The 14,530-nt window shown below is 41.3% G+C and overlaps 2 protein-coding genes across 2 annotated transcripts in view; both read right to left on the bottom strand.

Annotated features, from left to right (window-relative positions):
* Nucleotides 1–751: 751 nt before the first annotated feature.
* yy1b (YY1 transcription factor b) lies at nucleotides 752–7,122 on the bottom strand. Its single transcript, XM_079215559.1, has 5 exons — nucleotides 6,403–7,122; nucleotides 5,112–5,262; nucleotides 4,285–4,345; nucleotides 3,697–3,855; nucleotides 752–2,363 (listed from the first exon to the last, which is right to left on the bottom strand). Exons 1-5 carry the CDS (start codon nucleotides 7,022–7,024, stop codon nucleotides 2,181–2,183), a joined length of 1,176 nt encoding a protein of 391 aa, XP_079071685.1. The 5' UTR covers nucleotides 7,025–7,122; the 3' UTR covers nucleotides 752–2,180.
* Nucleotides 7,123–9,316: 2,194 nt separating this feature from the next.
* The window catches only part of evlb (Enah/Vasp-like b), a gene marked incomplete at its 5' end in the record, with an annotated part of 32,053 nt that continues 26,839 nt past the window's right edge, over nucleotides 9,317–14,530 (bottom strand). The window contains 9 exons of the mRNA XM_079216073.1: nucleotides 9,317–9,430; nucleotides 11,188–11,245; nucleotides 11,403–11,463; nucleotides 11,563–11,620; nucleotides 12,001–12,052; nucleotides 12,297–12,336; nucleotides 12,541–12,647; nucleotides 12,784–13,031; nucleotides 13,705–13,772. Coding sequence (XP_079072199.1) covers nucleotides 9,393–9,430; nucleotides 11,188–11,245; nucleotides 11,403–11,463; nucleotides 11,563–11,620; nucleotides 12,001–12,052; nucleotides 12,297–12,336; nucleotides 12,541–12,647; nucleotides 12,784–13,031; nucleotides 13,705–13,772 — 730 coding nt within the window. The 3' untranslated portion in view covers nucleotides 9,317–9,392. The remainder of the gene's footprint in view (nucleotides 9,431–11,187; nucleotides 11,246–11,402; nucleotides 11,464–11,562; nucleotides 11,621–12,000; nucleotides 12,053–12,296; nucleotides 12,337–12,540; nucleotides 12,648–12,783; nucleotides 13,032–13,704; nucleotides 13,773–14,530) is intronic.

Genomic DNA, 14,530 nt, shown 5'->3' with positions numbered 1-14,530 from the left:
GAGGACCAGGATTAGGCCAAAGAGCAGGATCTTAGCAGGACGCTGAGGTCGACAGTTGTGCTAATCCTGCTGGCGGAGCAGAAAAGGGAATGGATTTATGTGGAAACTCAAAAACTGCAAGTGTAGACCGGAGAAGGAAGGAAGGAAATCCCACCGAGCTGATGCAGCTTAGAGAAAGTCAGTTATCCTGAGTTAAAACATCAATGAAGGGGCTTTATTTATATATATATATATATATATATATATATATATATACATATATATATATATATATATATATATATATATATATATATATATATAGCTATATCAAAAACACTTTTTACACGCATGTGGTGTGTTTACTAATCACAAGAACTGAGACGACGGGGCAATTTTGTGAAGCTGAAGTTATATTTAAGCAACAACAAAAAAAGAAACATTGACTGATTTCAGAACATCGAATGGACAAACACAACACGATTAAAAGGATGCTCGCTTGTGATGGACATTGTGACTATTCAGAGATCAAATAATTGATTATTTGAGAAAATGATTAGTCAGATTAATCGTCATTGTTAGCCCTTGAATATAGTGATAATGCATTGTTTCTAGTTTTTAGACTGTAGCCTACGTGTGATGTGGATATTAGTGTTACTGGTCTTTAAGAACAAAGACGCACCATGACATCTATTGATCGGATCATTACTTATAACAAAACTATGAAAACTCTCCAATACAAGCAACATAAAAGAAGAAAACACACTGGCAGTAAAAGTGCATGTTTAACAAGTATTACAAATAAAAGTCCTCATTGAGCAGAATGTCCCCCGTCTGTTAAATTACTAAATTATGGGATAATTAGCACTGACGCATTGTCAGCAGTCCTTTAATGTTGTAGTTGACCTGGAGGGGGAGATAACGTTAACTGCTTTATATACTGGGCATAATAATCCATAAAAATAATAAGATCTTCTAATTGAATGCAGAATTATAATCTGCTAAACAACGAGTAACATATTTCTGAGGGAAATAAATGTATTCTCAAAAAGATTTGCTGATTAACTTTCATCAAATAATTATTTTTAATCAACATTGTTTTCAGCTCTAAATCTTTTCTTAATTAGTTAAATGATAAACCTAATACTGAATTAAAAACATGCCAACACATTTATTTTAGACGGTGTACGATAATAACAAGCAGGGTGAAAAATACATTGGGTCACCACCGATAAAGACGGATAACAAATCAATCAAGAAGATGCACTTAATAAAAGCTTTGGTATATTTGAACAGGGTTGGAATGAGCGATTTTATTGTGGGCAGTTGAGATACATGTGTGTAAATATCGACAAAAGGAAGTTAATGGTTGACGTCTGTACATTACATTCTAACAAAACAAAAATAAGTGATGGTCTCGCAGTCGATTCAATGTACGCTCCGGATAATTTAACCGAGACTCGCTGAGTAACATCATTTTACTCATTCATCTGTGTAAAGACAGTTCATAGAAAATAGAAAGCAACTCATGACTAAAAGTTTAATTGGTTAACACTTTAAATCACACCTCTATCTATGTCTACGTAATTTCAATACAGCCATACAATACAAGTATACACGGTTATTTTGTGGTTAGAGAAAAATACAACCAAAGAGGGTATGGAAATGCAAACATACAGCTGTTTTTAAACTTCTCATACGTGTGAAACGGGTCTTTTTGCATCAGCGGTATGATCTCATAATGCATGAGAGGGAAAAAAATGAATCACAATTTTTACTAAACATAGCCTGAGACAAGTGTACAATATGCACGCTTGTGTGAAAATAAAAGCTATGTGCGGAAATAAAAAATACTAATCGGCTGCTGCTTCTCTGCTCGCTCTGGTAAAAATAGGTCTCTGATGTTTGTCCATGAGTTCCATCTTCTGGCAGCTGAGTGCCACTGGAGAACCGGGGGACTGTGTTGGCCGAAGCTTTGGGGAATAGTCACTGTGTTCCTCATCCAATGTGACGGCAGAAGAAAGGGGACGCAGGAGAACTAGCTGAATTTCAGTGTTTTTAAGTCTTTTAAATATGTCAGATTTTTCCATATAAATCAATAAGTCTCAAGCTTTTCATTCCGGTTTCAGGTGTGACACTGGGATGCTTTTTTTCTTCTTCTTCATTTTGTCTTTGTGTCTCGATGCTGGTGGACGGGGCTCTCATTGGTTATTTTTGGCTTTGGCGTGTGTGAGAATGTGAGACTTAAGGTTGGTCGACTGCGCAAACTTCTTATTGCAGCCGTCAAACGGGCAGACGTAGGGCCGGTCTCCGGTGTGGATCCGCACGTGTGTGCGCAGGTTGAAGTCCAGAGAGAACCGCTTCCCGCAGCCTTCGAAGGTACACTAAAAGAAATGAGAAGAGCGGGGGGAGAGAGTCAGTCTTTACGCTGATCATACAGTGTGTGACATCCAATTTAAGGGCTTAATTTGACTATTTGTTACACCTCCGCCTAAGCGCCGATTGTCCAATCACAGATGAGCAACAGAGGGCCTGTCAATCTTTGGATTTCCCCAACATGAGGAAGCAGAGTCAGGAGAACGACACTTTGCATTTCAAGAGTTTGGAGTTTATTTTTTTTACCTTCCTAAAAAACTAAAACACAAGAGAAAAAGCGTAAGGAACAGACTTGAACAGCGTGTTTAGCTGCTCTTCTGGAAGCTGCAAATGTTTAAAATGTTTAGCTAACTCTCCGACTAGACCTACACTAGCAACCACACTTTGGATAATAAACAAACTACTTTGGGTTTTACAGGTTATGCATAAAAAAATGTAATAAAAAAAAAGCACCATCACAGTGTAGTTTCCCCCCGCTGTGTCGAAGTTTTTCCCAAATATTAAAAGCTATGTGTCAGATGTGTTCAAACAACTCATGGAGCTAACGTTAGCTTCATCAGGTGTAAACTTTACGAGTCACGGTTGGCGTTCCAGTCGGCAAAACCGACGGTTTACGACTAATATGGATAAGCTATTTGAATAAGAACACTGCGGAGGCTTCTGTCAACGTTATCATTGCAAAACAAAAGTTTGACAGGAGAAGCAAAAACTCATGTTAAAAATGACCAGGGAAAACATTGAAATTGAAATATGTCAGGAGTCATAGAAAGTTACGACCAATCCTCACCAAGTGTTTTTGAAGTCCATCATTCGCGCACGTCACGGAGCGGAGACGCTTCCATTTTATGAAATGCATCAAGCCACACCGACTCCGTATTGGAAGTTTGGTTTCATTTCATGTACTTCTACTTAGCTTCATTTCAGCTTATTGTAATGTTTATTTACTGAGGTGGCTAACACCGATACTGGCATTGAAAAGATGCAGCTTTTTGTACCATAGTATGATTTTTAAAGCAATTTCTCAATCAAAAAGAGAGTTGAGATTTATCCGACTGTTTATATTCATTTATGTGCATTAATACAGGAAGTTGAGGATGCAACACATATAGATGTGATTAAGTGTTGTGAATCGTAATCGCATCGTGAGGCCAGTGAAGATTCACACCTCTGGTACTTGATGGGTGGCATCACTTATGATCCTATTCTCCTTTGCTTAAATTGATATTCAAACTGTGATGGGCTTATGTGCTTAAAATGTAAAAATAGTGCAAGTGAATCTGTGTGTGTGGTGGGGGGGGGGGGGGGGGGGGGGGGGGGTATAAAGTTAGTCCATATGCCGACCTGGAAGGGTTTCTCCCCTGTGTGAACGAGTTGGTGACGTTTGAGTTTGGAGCTCTCGACGAACGCCTTGCCACACTCGGCGCAGACGTGCACGCGGGGCCCGTGGGTGTGGAGATGCTTCCTCATGGCCGAGTTATCCCTGAACATCTTTGTGCAGCCCTGGAGAACAAAAAGGAAGTGCAGCACAGCGTTAAATGAGTAAATAAAGGATGGGTTAATTTGTAGCAGATTTGAAAAGCGGTGCATCAAAAGAGTTGTTTTGTTTAATCCTGAAAAGAAGTGGATTCACGTCTATTCTCCCCTGAAATTGAAGTGCATTGTGAACCACTTCCCATTCAAATGGCAGACTGCTCACACAGTGAATACTCCATTACATTAGCTAAACATGTAGAGTTCAGATAAGGTTTGATTGCTCTTGTAAGTACATGAAAATCAATACACTCGAGTGCTTTCTTCACTCTTAAATAACCTTTACAGGAATGTTCAAGTACCCAGAAAGCAAAGAAGCAACAATGTCTCTTAAACCCATCAGGAACTATTTTTCTTGTGGCAGGAAGGATCATTCGGGGACGACATCATTAGACTCACTTTATGGGGGCAAGCTATTGTCCGAGGAGCATCGTCCTCTTTGACTTTCCTGGGCTTCATCCTGATTTGGAAAGAAAAAAGGGCACGTTCTGGATTTTAAACAAACAAACAAATGTTGCAAAGTATTTCCTTCTTTTACACAAGAGCTCGTGTTATCTTCCAGTCCAGTTTGAATGTTGATTTGTTTTAGTTAATCAATAGCCAGTATGAGCGACAGTTGAAACATCCTCATATAACATTTCAATTCGAGATGTAAACATGTTGACAGAAAGGTGACGCACACAGGGAAGACTATACAGTTATTATGGTAAATTATTTCATAATGCCCACTCACTATAAACATTCTCTGGTCTCTTCCTATAACAAGCCTGCTATACATGCGGCTGACATTTCACAGGCTGCTCGATTAAATGACAACAAAACTGGAACGAATAACAAGCAATGACACACACTGACACAGACACACACTGACACAGACACACACACACTGACACACACACACTGACACACACACTTCAGCCCACTAACAATGGTATTCTCCTTAATAAATACTATACACACAGCTTACTCAAAGCGTTTGCTTTAACATGAAATACATACAATCTACAGACACACAAAAATGCCTCCAACTTTGCACTTTTATTTGATCCATTCCCTCATTCATGTTTGTACTAGAGTATGACATGCTATATTTATTTATTTTCTGCACGATGGACTCCAATCAGAATATCTGATAATTGTGTTAAGAGCCTTACACTACTACTATCATTTCTGGTGTGTTTATATTTGATAACGAGGGACGCAGAGACCCCAACACACACACTCACCTGGCGAACTCGGCCAGCTGTTTGGGGTCTGACAGGTCGATCCCTGGGATGCCACCAGGGGGCAGCTTCTTCCCCGTCATGTACTCCGAGTAGTCCGGAGGGGAGTTCTCCCCGACGATCTGCTCCTCCACCACCGACTCATGGTCAATGTCTTTATTGTCATCTAGGAATACATTACAGAGACTGAACCGATAACACAACGGTGTTCCCTAGCAACAAGCCTGAGGGAGGGAAAACACACCTGCAGCAGCTCTGTAGTTACACCAGGAGTCACGGTTTAAATAGTGTCTCATGTTATTGCACTGGGTTGTTTTTTGTTATGCACCGGTCACCAAGTCAAATTCCTTGGTTGTGTAACGTACTTCGCATTAAACTGTTCGGATTATGATTAACGTTGGATAAAAACGACAAATATCCAGTCTAATCCAACGCTCACTCCAGAGAATTTTTTGCACGTTTTTACTTTGCAAATTATACCGTATAGACGTACAAAATGTTACTACTGTAAACAATGCTAATATTACCTTGCTAAAAGTAATTACACATGTAGTACGGAAAATAACATAAATTGTGCACATACATATTCCTAATTTAATGTGTTGTGAATCAAGCGAGCACGAAAACATTTTGTTTTATAAACAATACAAAGCAATACAACAACCAGAGTTCCCCCCAACACCTGGTTGTGAAACGTAACCTGTAAAACCTCCTAAACTGACGGGTGAACACCTGGTCGCACCTGGTCGGTGTCACGTTACACGCAGTACCGCCGCTCTGCGCGGAGGCAGTAATCAGCCCAACGCAGAGGCTCCGCTACACGGCGAACAAACCGGAGCCGAACCGCTGAAACGATCCACCGGATAATTATCGCCACAGTTAAAAGCCTTCACGCGTACGTACAAGACCACCCGGTAGTTGGGTACGCACGTGCGCGCGCCACAATTTGCGGCCTGCAGATATTCAAACCAGCTGTCTGTAGACTCCCCCTGTCTCCCCTCCCCCCCTCGCACCGCCGCCATCTCTGCCTGGCCGCGACTATCGCCATTTTTTCGGGGGCCGCCGCCATACTTACTAGTCTCGGGGAATATGGCGGCGCCCAGCAACACTTAAAACATGGCCTCCCTTCAAAACAAAAACATTTCCATACGACACGGTGGTGTTTTGTAGCGAAAATTTGCGTCAATCGTCGCCGTTCACGGCAGTGCGACGCACCGCTCCAGGAACTAGTCTGGTGCAGCAGGACAACGCCCTGCAACGAGGCCGCGTGTCACGGCTAATAACGTTTACTTACCCGATGCCCACATTGTAACAGAAAACTCCCCCTCCAGTGTCTTTATCTGCACCTGCTTCTGTTCCCATTTCCTCCCGCCGGCCTCCGAGCCGCTCAAATAGCTCTTTTTGCCCGCTTTTTTGCCCCCGGTGCCGCCCGCGCGTCTCATCCGACCCACGGAGCTTTTCCCCGCCACGGTCACCAGAGTCTGTTCTATGTACTCGTCCTCCACCCCGGGAGCCGGCACCGGGATGAGGATCTGGTCCTCGAACCCGCTCCCGCCGTCAGTGTGCATGTCAGAGTCATCCCCGCCGACCACCTCTTCCCGGGTCTGGACCAGGATCACCTCCTGGTGGTGGTGATGGTGGTGGTGGTGGTGGTGGATCGAGTTGGGGTCGTCCGTGACCAGCGGCTGGAGCGCGATCATGGGCTCCCTGTCGTCGTCGTCTTCATCGTCGTCGTCGTCGTCTTCATCGTCGTCGTCGTCGTCGTCTTCGTCTTCGTCGTCGTCGTCCCCACCGACCACCGTGGTCTCGATGGTCTCCACGGGTATCGTTTCCACCTCTATCTCGTGAAGCTCCACGATCTCGGCCGGCATATCCGAGCCGTCTGTCTCGATGTACAGCGTGTCACCGGATGCCATATTGAAGTCCGCCAGCTTGCCTCTTTCATTCACGCCGTGTTGTGCTCCTAATTTTGGGGACCTCACAAACACACGCAAGCACACACACTCTCTCTCGCACACACACCCCCGGCTCTGCTCCTGCCGCTGTCTGTTCTCCCTCTTCCTCGATAACAACTCTCTTCGCTCAGTCCCACGCTAGTTCTCGTTCTCGTTGCCACTATGCTCGCCGATACTGAAACATCGCGAGATGTTGGTGAACCCAGCGATAACTCGTCAACAGTGCTGCTGTTTTTTTATACATATGATTTAGGAGGAACATTACATAACTAAAGTCAATACAGGGCATGTTTGTAGTTTGTTATTTTATTCACACGTAGTATTGTTTAATTATTCTAGATGTTTGCTGATTTAGGTTACATATATTTAGATAGTTGTTTTCTTCTGATAGTCACTCATTTAGTTAAATCATTGTTGTTGTTTAGTATAGTTTTTGGGTTTGTTTATGAATTGTGTAACACTGTGGACACTTGCGGTTATATCAGTAGGCAGGTACAGCACCAGCATGCTCCGGGGTGGGCCTATAGCTTTTTACTGGAGCAGGAGAGGCAGCAATATGATTGTCTTTCTTATTTAATTTGCTTGATTGTTTTGTTAAATCAATCATGAGAAACTCAGATTCCTGGATGGACAAGGAACTCTTTTGCCTGCATAAACCACAAACCCATGGTGTGCAGTGGCCCTTTGATCTGTTTAGTTTAAATTTGTTTGGGGACAAATGACCACTATGGATTGATTAATAGTAGTTGTTTAGTCTTGCCTGATTTTATTGATTTATATCGACTGTAAACCTGCAAAATAGTTTTAAAGAAAAGAGTTCATGAGGATTTCCAACTTGTATTATCAGTTCTGTGACCTCAACTGACACATTCTGCCATTGCTGCATTTTTTTTATTCAACATACCAAATACTGTATGTAGATGAAAAGTTGTGTAAATTAAAAAATAAAATAGAAAGTTCAAAATCAGGAACACACCACACTCCTACGGTTGAATTCATGAATTGTTGTTATTAATTCCATTTAATAACAAATACTTTCATGAACACCCAGTAAATCAATACATTAATTGATTATCTGGGCTTATCTTTTGAATCTATTGAGCATAAATACATTTCCAGGACACTTTTAACAGCATCCTTCATTATGTGCAACACTTGCATGACACAATAAGGTTGCACTGAAACTGCTCAGATGTTTCACACTCCTCTGCTGCACCAGCTGGAATGTATGGCAGCTATTCAATAAGCACATGTTTCTGTGTAAATTGAGTCGGACAACATCACCAGACAGGCACCGAAATAGCACCAGAAGAAACACAAAAGGAACAAGACAGCCTCATTAATCCAAGACATTGTTCACAGTTTTATTTGAATTCATTTTTAAAGTTAGTGCGTTTCTTTTTCTTTTTTTTGTCAACCAGGAAGCACTTTGTATTAAAAGGAGAGAATAAAATAAAAATACTTCACCATATCCTTGCAGCCAATAAACATTTTATTAACAACATGATCACAAATACTCTGGTGTATTATTTATTTATTTTTTTGTTTATAAGATTGCAATATCCAAAGAAGTTTATTCCACCCTCGGTTTCAGGTCAGAGCCTGTTTATTCTTTTCTGCCGTTGTTTCACACACAGCTGTGTTGGCGAAAGGGATAAAAAACATGTAAAAAAATGTTCCAGGATAAATAATGAGAATATTTTTCGGGGATGTGCTTGTATCTAAAATGAAAACAAACAATATAAAATAAAAAAAAAGGCTGACATAAAATGATGTGCAATTATAATTATTGACATTATCATTACTATCATATTCTCATGATCATTTCCTCATTATTACCATTGTACTCACTACATTACTACTATTCATATCAACATTACATTGACAATCATAAAAATGATAGTAATAATAATGAAAATTATAGTAATAACAATAATAATAATACAAAGTTTTAAATAATCTTGTGGAAAAAAAAAAGCCAATGAAACCATATTAATTTTTCTTTAGGCAGAGGACAGAGGGGCCAACTGTGCGAACAAACAGAAACAGAAAATGTGAGGAAATCAGAGGAATCAGTGCGAGAGTGAGCCCCATTCACATCCAAACAAACAAACCAAATGTTACACAGACAGGTTGCAGGCGTTACAGCCGCGTTGCTTCAACACCACAGCTGAACAGGATGAGTAGATGTCACAGTTTGGGCCTCCGTTCCTGACTTCTCTCCTCCTCCTCCTCTTCCTCCTCCTCCTCTTCTCAGGGCCACAGCGGCTGCTGCAGGGGGCAATGGTTCAAAAAGGTGGTTCATGTCGGGGGGAGTGGCTCTGAAAGATTATGTCGTGCTAATTCGACTGAGTTCATGTCTAATGGCTGGAAGTGAAAGAGAGAAAACGAGGGACAACGTTAGGTTGACAATACGCTGGAAACAACCCTCATAACACAACACTCTGTCTCCATTGTCCTTAGTAGGGACCTGGAGCAACAAAATAAAAGAGGCACTAAGTCATCACAAGCCGTGCTTTTGTACATTAGTAGAACCCTGGTTGAAATTTAACGATGCTACGCTGTGATTGACCAGTCACTCAGTCATTCAGTCATTCACGCCGTGTTGTGCTCCTAATTTTGGGGACCTCACAAACACACGCAAGCACACACACTCTCTCTCGCACACACACCCCCGGCTCTGCTCCTGCCGCTGACTGTTCTCCCTCTTCCTCGATAACAACTCTCTTCGCTCAGTCCCACGCTAGTTCTCGTTCTCGTTGCCACTATGCTCGCCGATACTGAAATATCGCGAGATGTTGGTGAACCCAGCGATAACTCGTCAACAGTGCTGCTGTTTTTTTATATATATGATTTAGAAGGAACATTACATAACTAAAGTCAATACAGGGAATGTTAGTAATTTGTTATTTTATTCACACGTAGTATTGTTTAATTATTCTAGATGTTTGCTGATTTAGGTTACATATATTTAGATTTTTTTTCTTCTGATAATCACTCATTTAGTTAAAGAATTTTTGTTGTTTAGTATAGTTTTTGGGTTTGTTTATGAATTGTGTAACACTGTGGACACTTGCGGTTATATCAGTAGGCAGGTACAGGACCAGCATGCTCCGGGGTGGGCCTATAGCTTTTTACTGGAGCAGGAGAGGCAGCAATACGATTGTCTTTCTTATTTAATTTGATTGATTGTTTTGTTAAATCAATCATGAGAAACTCAGATTCCTGGATGGACAAGGAACTCGTTTGCCTGCATAAACCACAAACCCATGGTGTGCAGTGGCCCTTTGATCTGTTTAGTTTGGATGCTACGCTGTGATTGACCAGTCAGAGTTTAAGGGGTCAATTGGGCTTATAGATAGATAGATAGATAGATATATAGATAGATAGATATATAGATAGATAGATGCATAGATAGATATATGTATAGATAGATATATGTATAAATAAATAGATACTTTATTCATCCCCAGGGGGACATTTGTTTAAAGACACTATCCAATTGCATTATGGAGAATGTAGGATCCAGTGTTTTTGAAAGCACAAAAAAGAGTACAAAGTTATCTCGGCTTTTTCTGTGCTAAATCATTCATTTTTTCTTCTGTCCCCCAGAATCACATAAATATGTTTACAGAGTACCCTCCATATGTGAGAGAAAACTGGAAAAACATGGTGCAACTTTGAGAATAGATGTGTCATGGAAAGTAAACAATATAAAAAAGAAGGTATTAAGGTTCCATGTGAAGGTTTCTTTGACTCTAGTGCAACCTAGTGGTCACAACTCTACATAACTACCAAACGATCATCCTCCAAATGAAAGAAAAAGAAAACAGAAACATGCACTTTATTAGTCCCCTTTGGGAAATTCTTTGCTGCATTTGACCCATCACTGGTTGGGGGGCAGTGGGCAGCCCTTTGGGGCACCCGGGGAGCAGCCGGGGGTTGGGTGTCTTGCTCAGGGACACTTCGACATGTGAGCTATGGGAGGACTGGGGTACCTTGCAGTTTCGGGACGACCACTCATCCCCCTGAGCCAATTAAATACTCATTAACATAAATCAGGGGAGAGACATGTGTTCCTAAATGTTGATTCATTGTGTTTCAAGAGAGAAAATTAAACATACCATCGATGATTTCATCCTTCACTTTGTGCAATTCACGAAACACCTCTTCCAAGATTTCCTAATGAAGCAAATAGATCAATAAGTGCTCATCACACATTTCTTCATTGACTGTTGACATCTTTTTACACAGGAAGTGATAAGAAGAATCCAATTGAACTCTTGGGAAAAAAAATATTTTTGGACAGTGTGCAGTTATTACAGTGTGTTTTCTTTACCTGTTTCATTCTATCAAGGTCTTGCGAGTCTGTGTCACTGCCACCCCCCACGGGCCGTACCCTGCATGATACAACAAATAAAATAAGAAATCCCTCTCTGTCAGATTCACTCTTGTTCTTCTGCCTCACAGACACGTCCAATGCTGCTTCCAGCTCTCACCTTGAAACCACCGACCTGTCTGCAGAGTTAGCTCGGTCCCACGGCTTCTTAGCTCCATCTAGACGACAAGAAGAACCAGGATTTACTAACATTCATAGCAGATATTCTGTATTCTTCTGTTTCATTTTCTATATCACCTTTTGTCTTTGAGTCACTTTTAATTAAGAAAAAATATAATTGTATCAAGAGGCATCATAACCACTATCCTCTAATGACAAGCCTCCAAAACACATACACACTGTGCAGTACACAGATACGTCCCAACCTGCTGTAAAACATAAAAATAAAGAATCTTTCTTCCACTTACATCGGATGTGTTTCTCTGTGTTTGCTGTGTGTTTCTTTTACAATATCTTTGACTTTGATCTTCTTCTGAGACTATACGAGATGCCCCAAACCATGGGAAATACACAAAACATAGTGGTTAGTTTCTCCCACCTGTGGAATTCTGTCCAGTCCGGGTGCTGGGTGACGGAGAATTTGGGTCGTCCTAAAGGATGACACAAGGATTAATTAATTTATTAACACACATCATCACAACATCAGTTTCTTTCATCTTCCTTCCCTTCCTCTTTTGCTTGTACGTGTTTTCCTCATTGCCGTGATTTGTTTTCATCACAATAATAATCCCCCCCGCCTCCCAACCGACTCTGCCTCAATCATAATCCGAATTATCTTTTGTAAATCATGAGTGAACACGCTTCATGAACATCGCTGTTTTTCTGTACACTCACATTTTGGCTGTCCTCGGGCCTCTCTGAGGCTGCTTTCCTTCTGGGGAGAAAGAAGAAGCCTCAAGTAAGAAGAGAGCATTTCATCCAAAGTCAACAGTTTTGAAGATTGTAATCATAATAATTATCACTAACAGATTCTGAACCACCCGTTGATAAAAGGCTTTCGTGGCCAATTACACCTAATTTAGCTGCAGGATGTCGATGCCAAATTGTTTCTGTGGTTTTCTCCACTCATTGCTCTGACCTTCGCGCCAACAGAGCGTTCATCTCCTCCATCAGCCCTCCGCTTCCTCCACTTGAGCGGTTGGCATCGTTTTTGGCGCCTGAAGAGCTAGAGCTGTCGTCTTGGGGCTGGAGGAAGGAGAGGAGTGGCATTACTCTCTGATGTGTGCAAACAGTGAACGTTTTAAATGTCAGACAGGTTTGTCGGAGATAATCTGGCTGTATCGCGCCTGCTCGAAGTCACAAAGATAAACTGGCATCTCACTCTTTGAACGCGGCGCAGTTTGGCCCCGGCGATCATGGCGGCGAGGCCCGTCTGGCCGGGGGATTCGTCCACGTCACTCCCTCCGCACATGGGAAGCGGAGGTGGGAGCGGAGGCGGGGGAGCCCCTGCTGAAGGTGGTGGAGGTCCCGGCGGTGGTGGAGGGGGAGGAGGGCCACCCATGTTCATTGGAGGAGGTATTACTGGGGGGGCCACGGAGAGAACAGCAGGGTGGCCCTGGAAAGGAGAACCTGGAGGGAAGGAGGGACACGTGAAGATGGAGAAGACTCGATCTGTTTATAAGTGTATAAGACTGCATATTTTATATACACATACGCAGTCAAAAACATTGTTTTTCATGCACTGATATTTATTTTATTTTATTTGGGGCTTTTTTGCTTGGATAACTTGTTTTCTTTCAAACTATGGGAAAGAAAATAAAAAAGCGAAATACACATTTAGGTGTTTATTTTACTACTTGGTCAATATGTGTCTGTAGATTTCTCCGAAATTAGTTTGCATTAAATAAAGCCTTATTTTCATATTTAAACATACAAATTCAGAAAACTTGTAATACAAAAAAGAAGTGTCTGAATGTAAGTAATACATTGGGGAAGTGTCATTTAAAAAAACATATCGGAAGAAAAATTGTAACCTAAAATTCAGTTACACTTACATACACTTAACGTTCCAGTTCCATAACCATCAATATTATGAGGGTTTTTGTTCATTCAGAGCCTGTTTTATAAGTATTTTGAACCTGGCTTTATCCAACGTTCAGATTTCTGTCCTGGAAATGTATGCAAATTTTATTAAAAAAAACATATATTTTCTGAAAATATAAGTGTAAGTAATCAACTGTGTAATTTTCAAGGTGATATCTATTTGTTAAAACTGTTTCCTATCCACTGAATGCCAGTATACCTGAGTTGGATGACCGAAGCTCCCGCTCCATGTGTGCCTGCATTTGCTGCTGCTGCTCCATCATCTGCCTGAAGACACAAGGAGGAAACACTGCCGGTCACTTAGCATCACAAATGTCACGCTGTGTTCTTGATTCTGTCATTCTACAGGAGCCGAACTGCTGCCGACTGCAGCCGACTGCTGCCTTAAAGCTGCAATAAGGAACTTCATCGGGTCCAAATAAAAGTGGCAAGTGACCTCAAATGGCTTCACACGCGGTAACTACTGCAGGGTCTGTTGTACACAAGCCGTGACCAGCACTAAATATATTAAGGATGACAGTTTCACAAATACAGTTTTCCTGTTTCTTCCCCCCCACTAACTACGAATAGAGGAGCCGAAATACCATTCTTCTTCAGTCATCAGTATCTGCTTTAAATAATTTATTTAATGACTTTCTCAAACTTTTTTTTCTCACGGTAAATTCTGATTAGTGCAGCTTTAAAATCATGATGCAGAAAACATATTTTTACTAACACTCCCCCCAAATTCAACTACACAACTAAGTTGAATAAATTGACGAAAATAAACTACGTATATTTGGAGTCAACCCTTTTATGCTTAGCATCCAGTAATTAAATAAGAAAAATGGGGAACCCGTATTTGTCTTGGAGTTGCAAATGTTGCTTTTTAAGAGCCACTTCAGTGTCTCCATGATGCCACTATTTAGTGAAAATTGCATCTAAATTGTGGCAGATGGGATGAATTTCTCTGTCGCTGTCATGCAAACCACAATAAGGCCAAACGGTGGGATTACAACTTCCTGGTCCGTCACGTGATGCCAAAC

Source organism: Taurulus bubalis (assembly GCF_910589615.1).
Source record: "Taurulus bubalis genome assembly, chromosome: 3".
NCBI lineage: Eukaryota > Metazoa > Chordata > Actinopteri > Perciformes > Cottidae > Taurulus > Taurulus bubalis.
Note: the sequence above shows the minus strand (reverse complement) of the source record. Positions and strands in the feature narration are given on the sequence as shown.

Excerpts from the sequence above, each read along its gene's own strand:
- yy1b (XM_079215559.1), bottom strand. The coding sequence starts at position 7,024 with ATGGCATCCGGTGACACGCTGTACATCGAGACAGACGGCTCGGATATG. Across the intron at positions 4,346-5,111 it reads CAGCTGGCCGAGTTCGCCAG|GATGAAGCCCAGGAAAGTCA; the intron begins GTGAGTGTGTGT and ends TTTCCAAATCAG. Across the intron at positions 3,856-4,284 it reads CAATAGCTTGCCCCCATAAA|GGCTGCACAAAGATGTTCAG; the intron begins GTGAGTCTAATG and ends TTTGTTCTCCAG.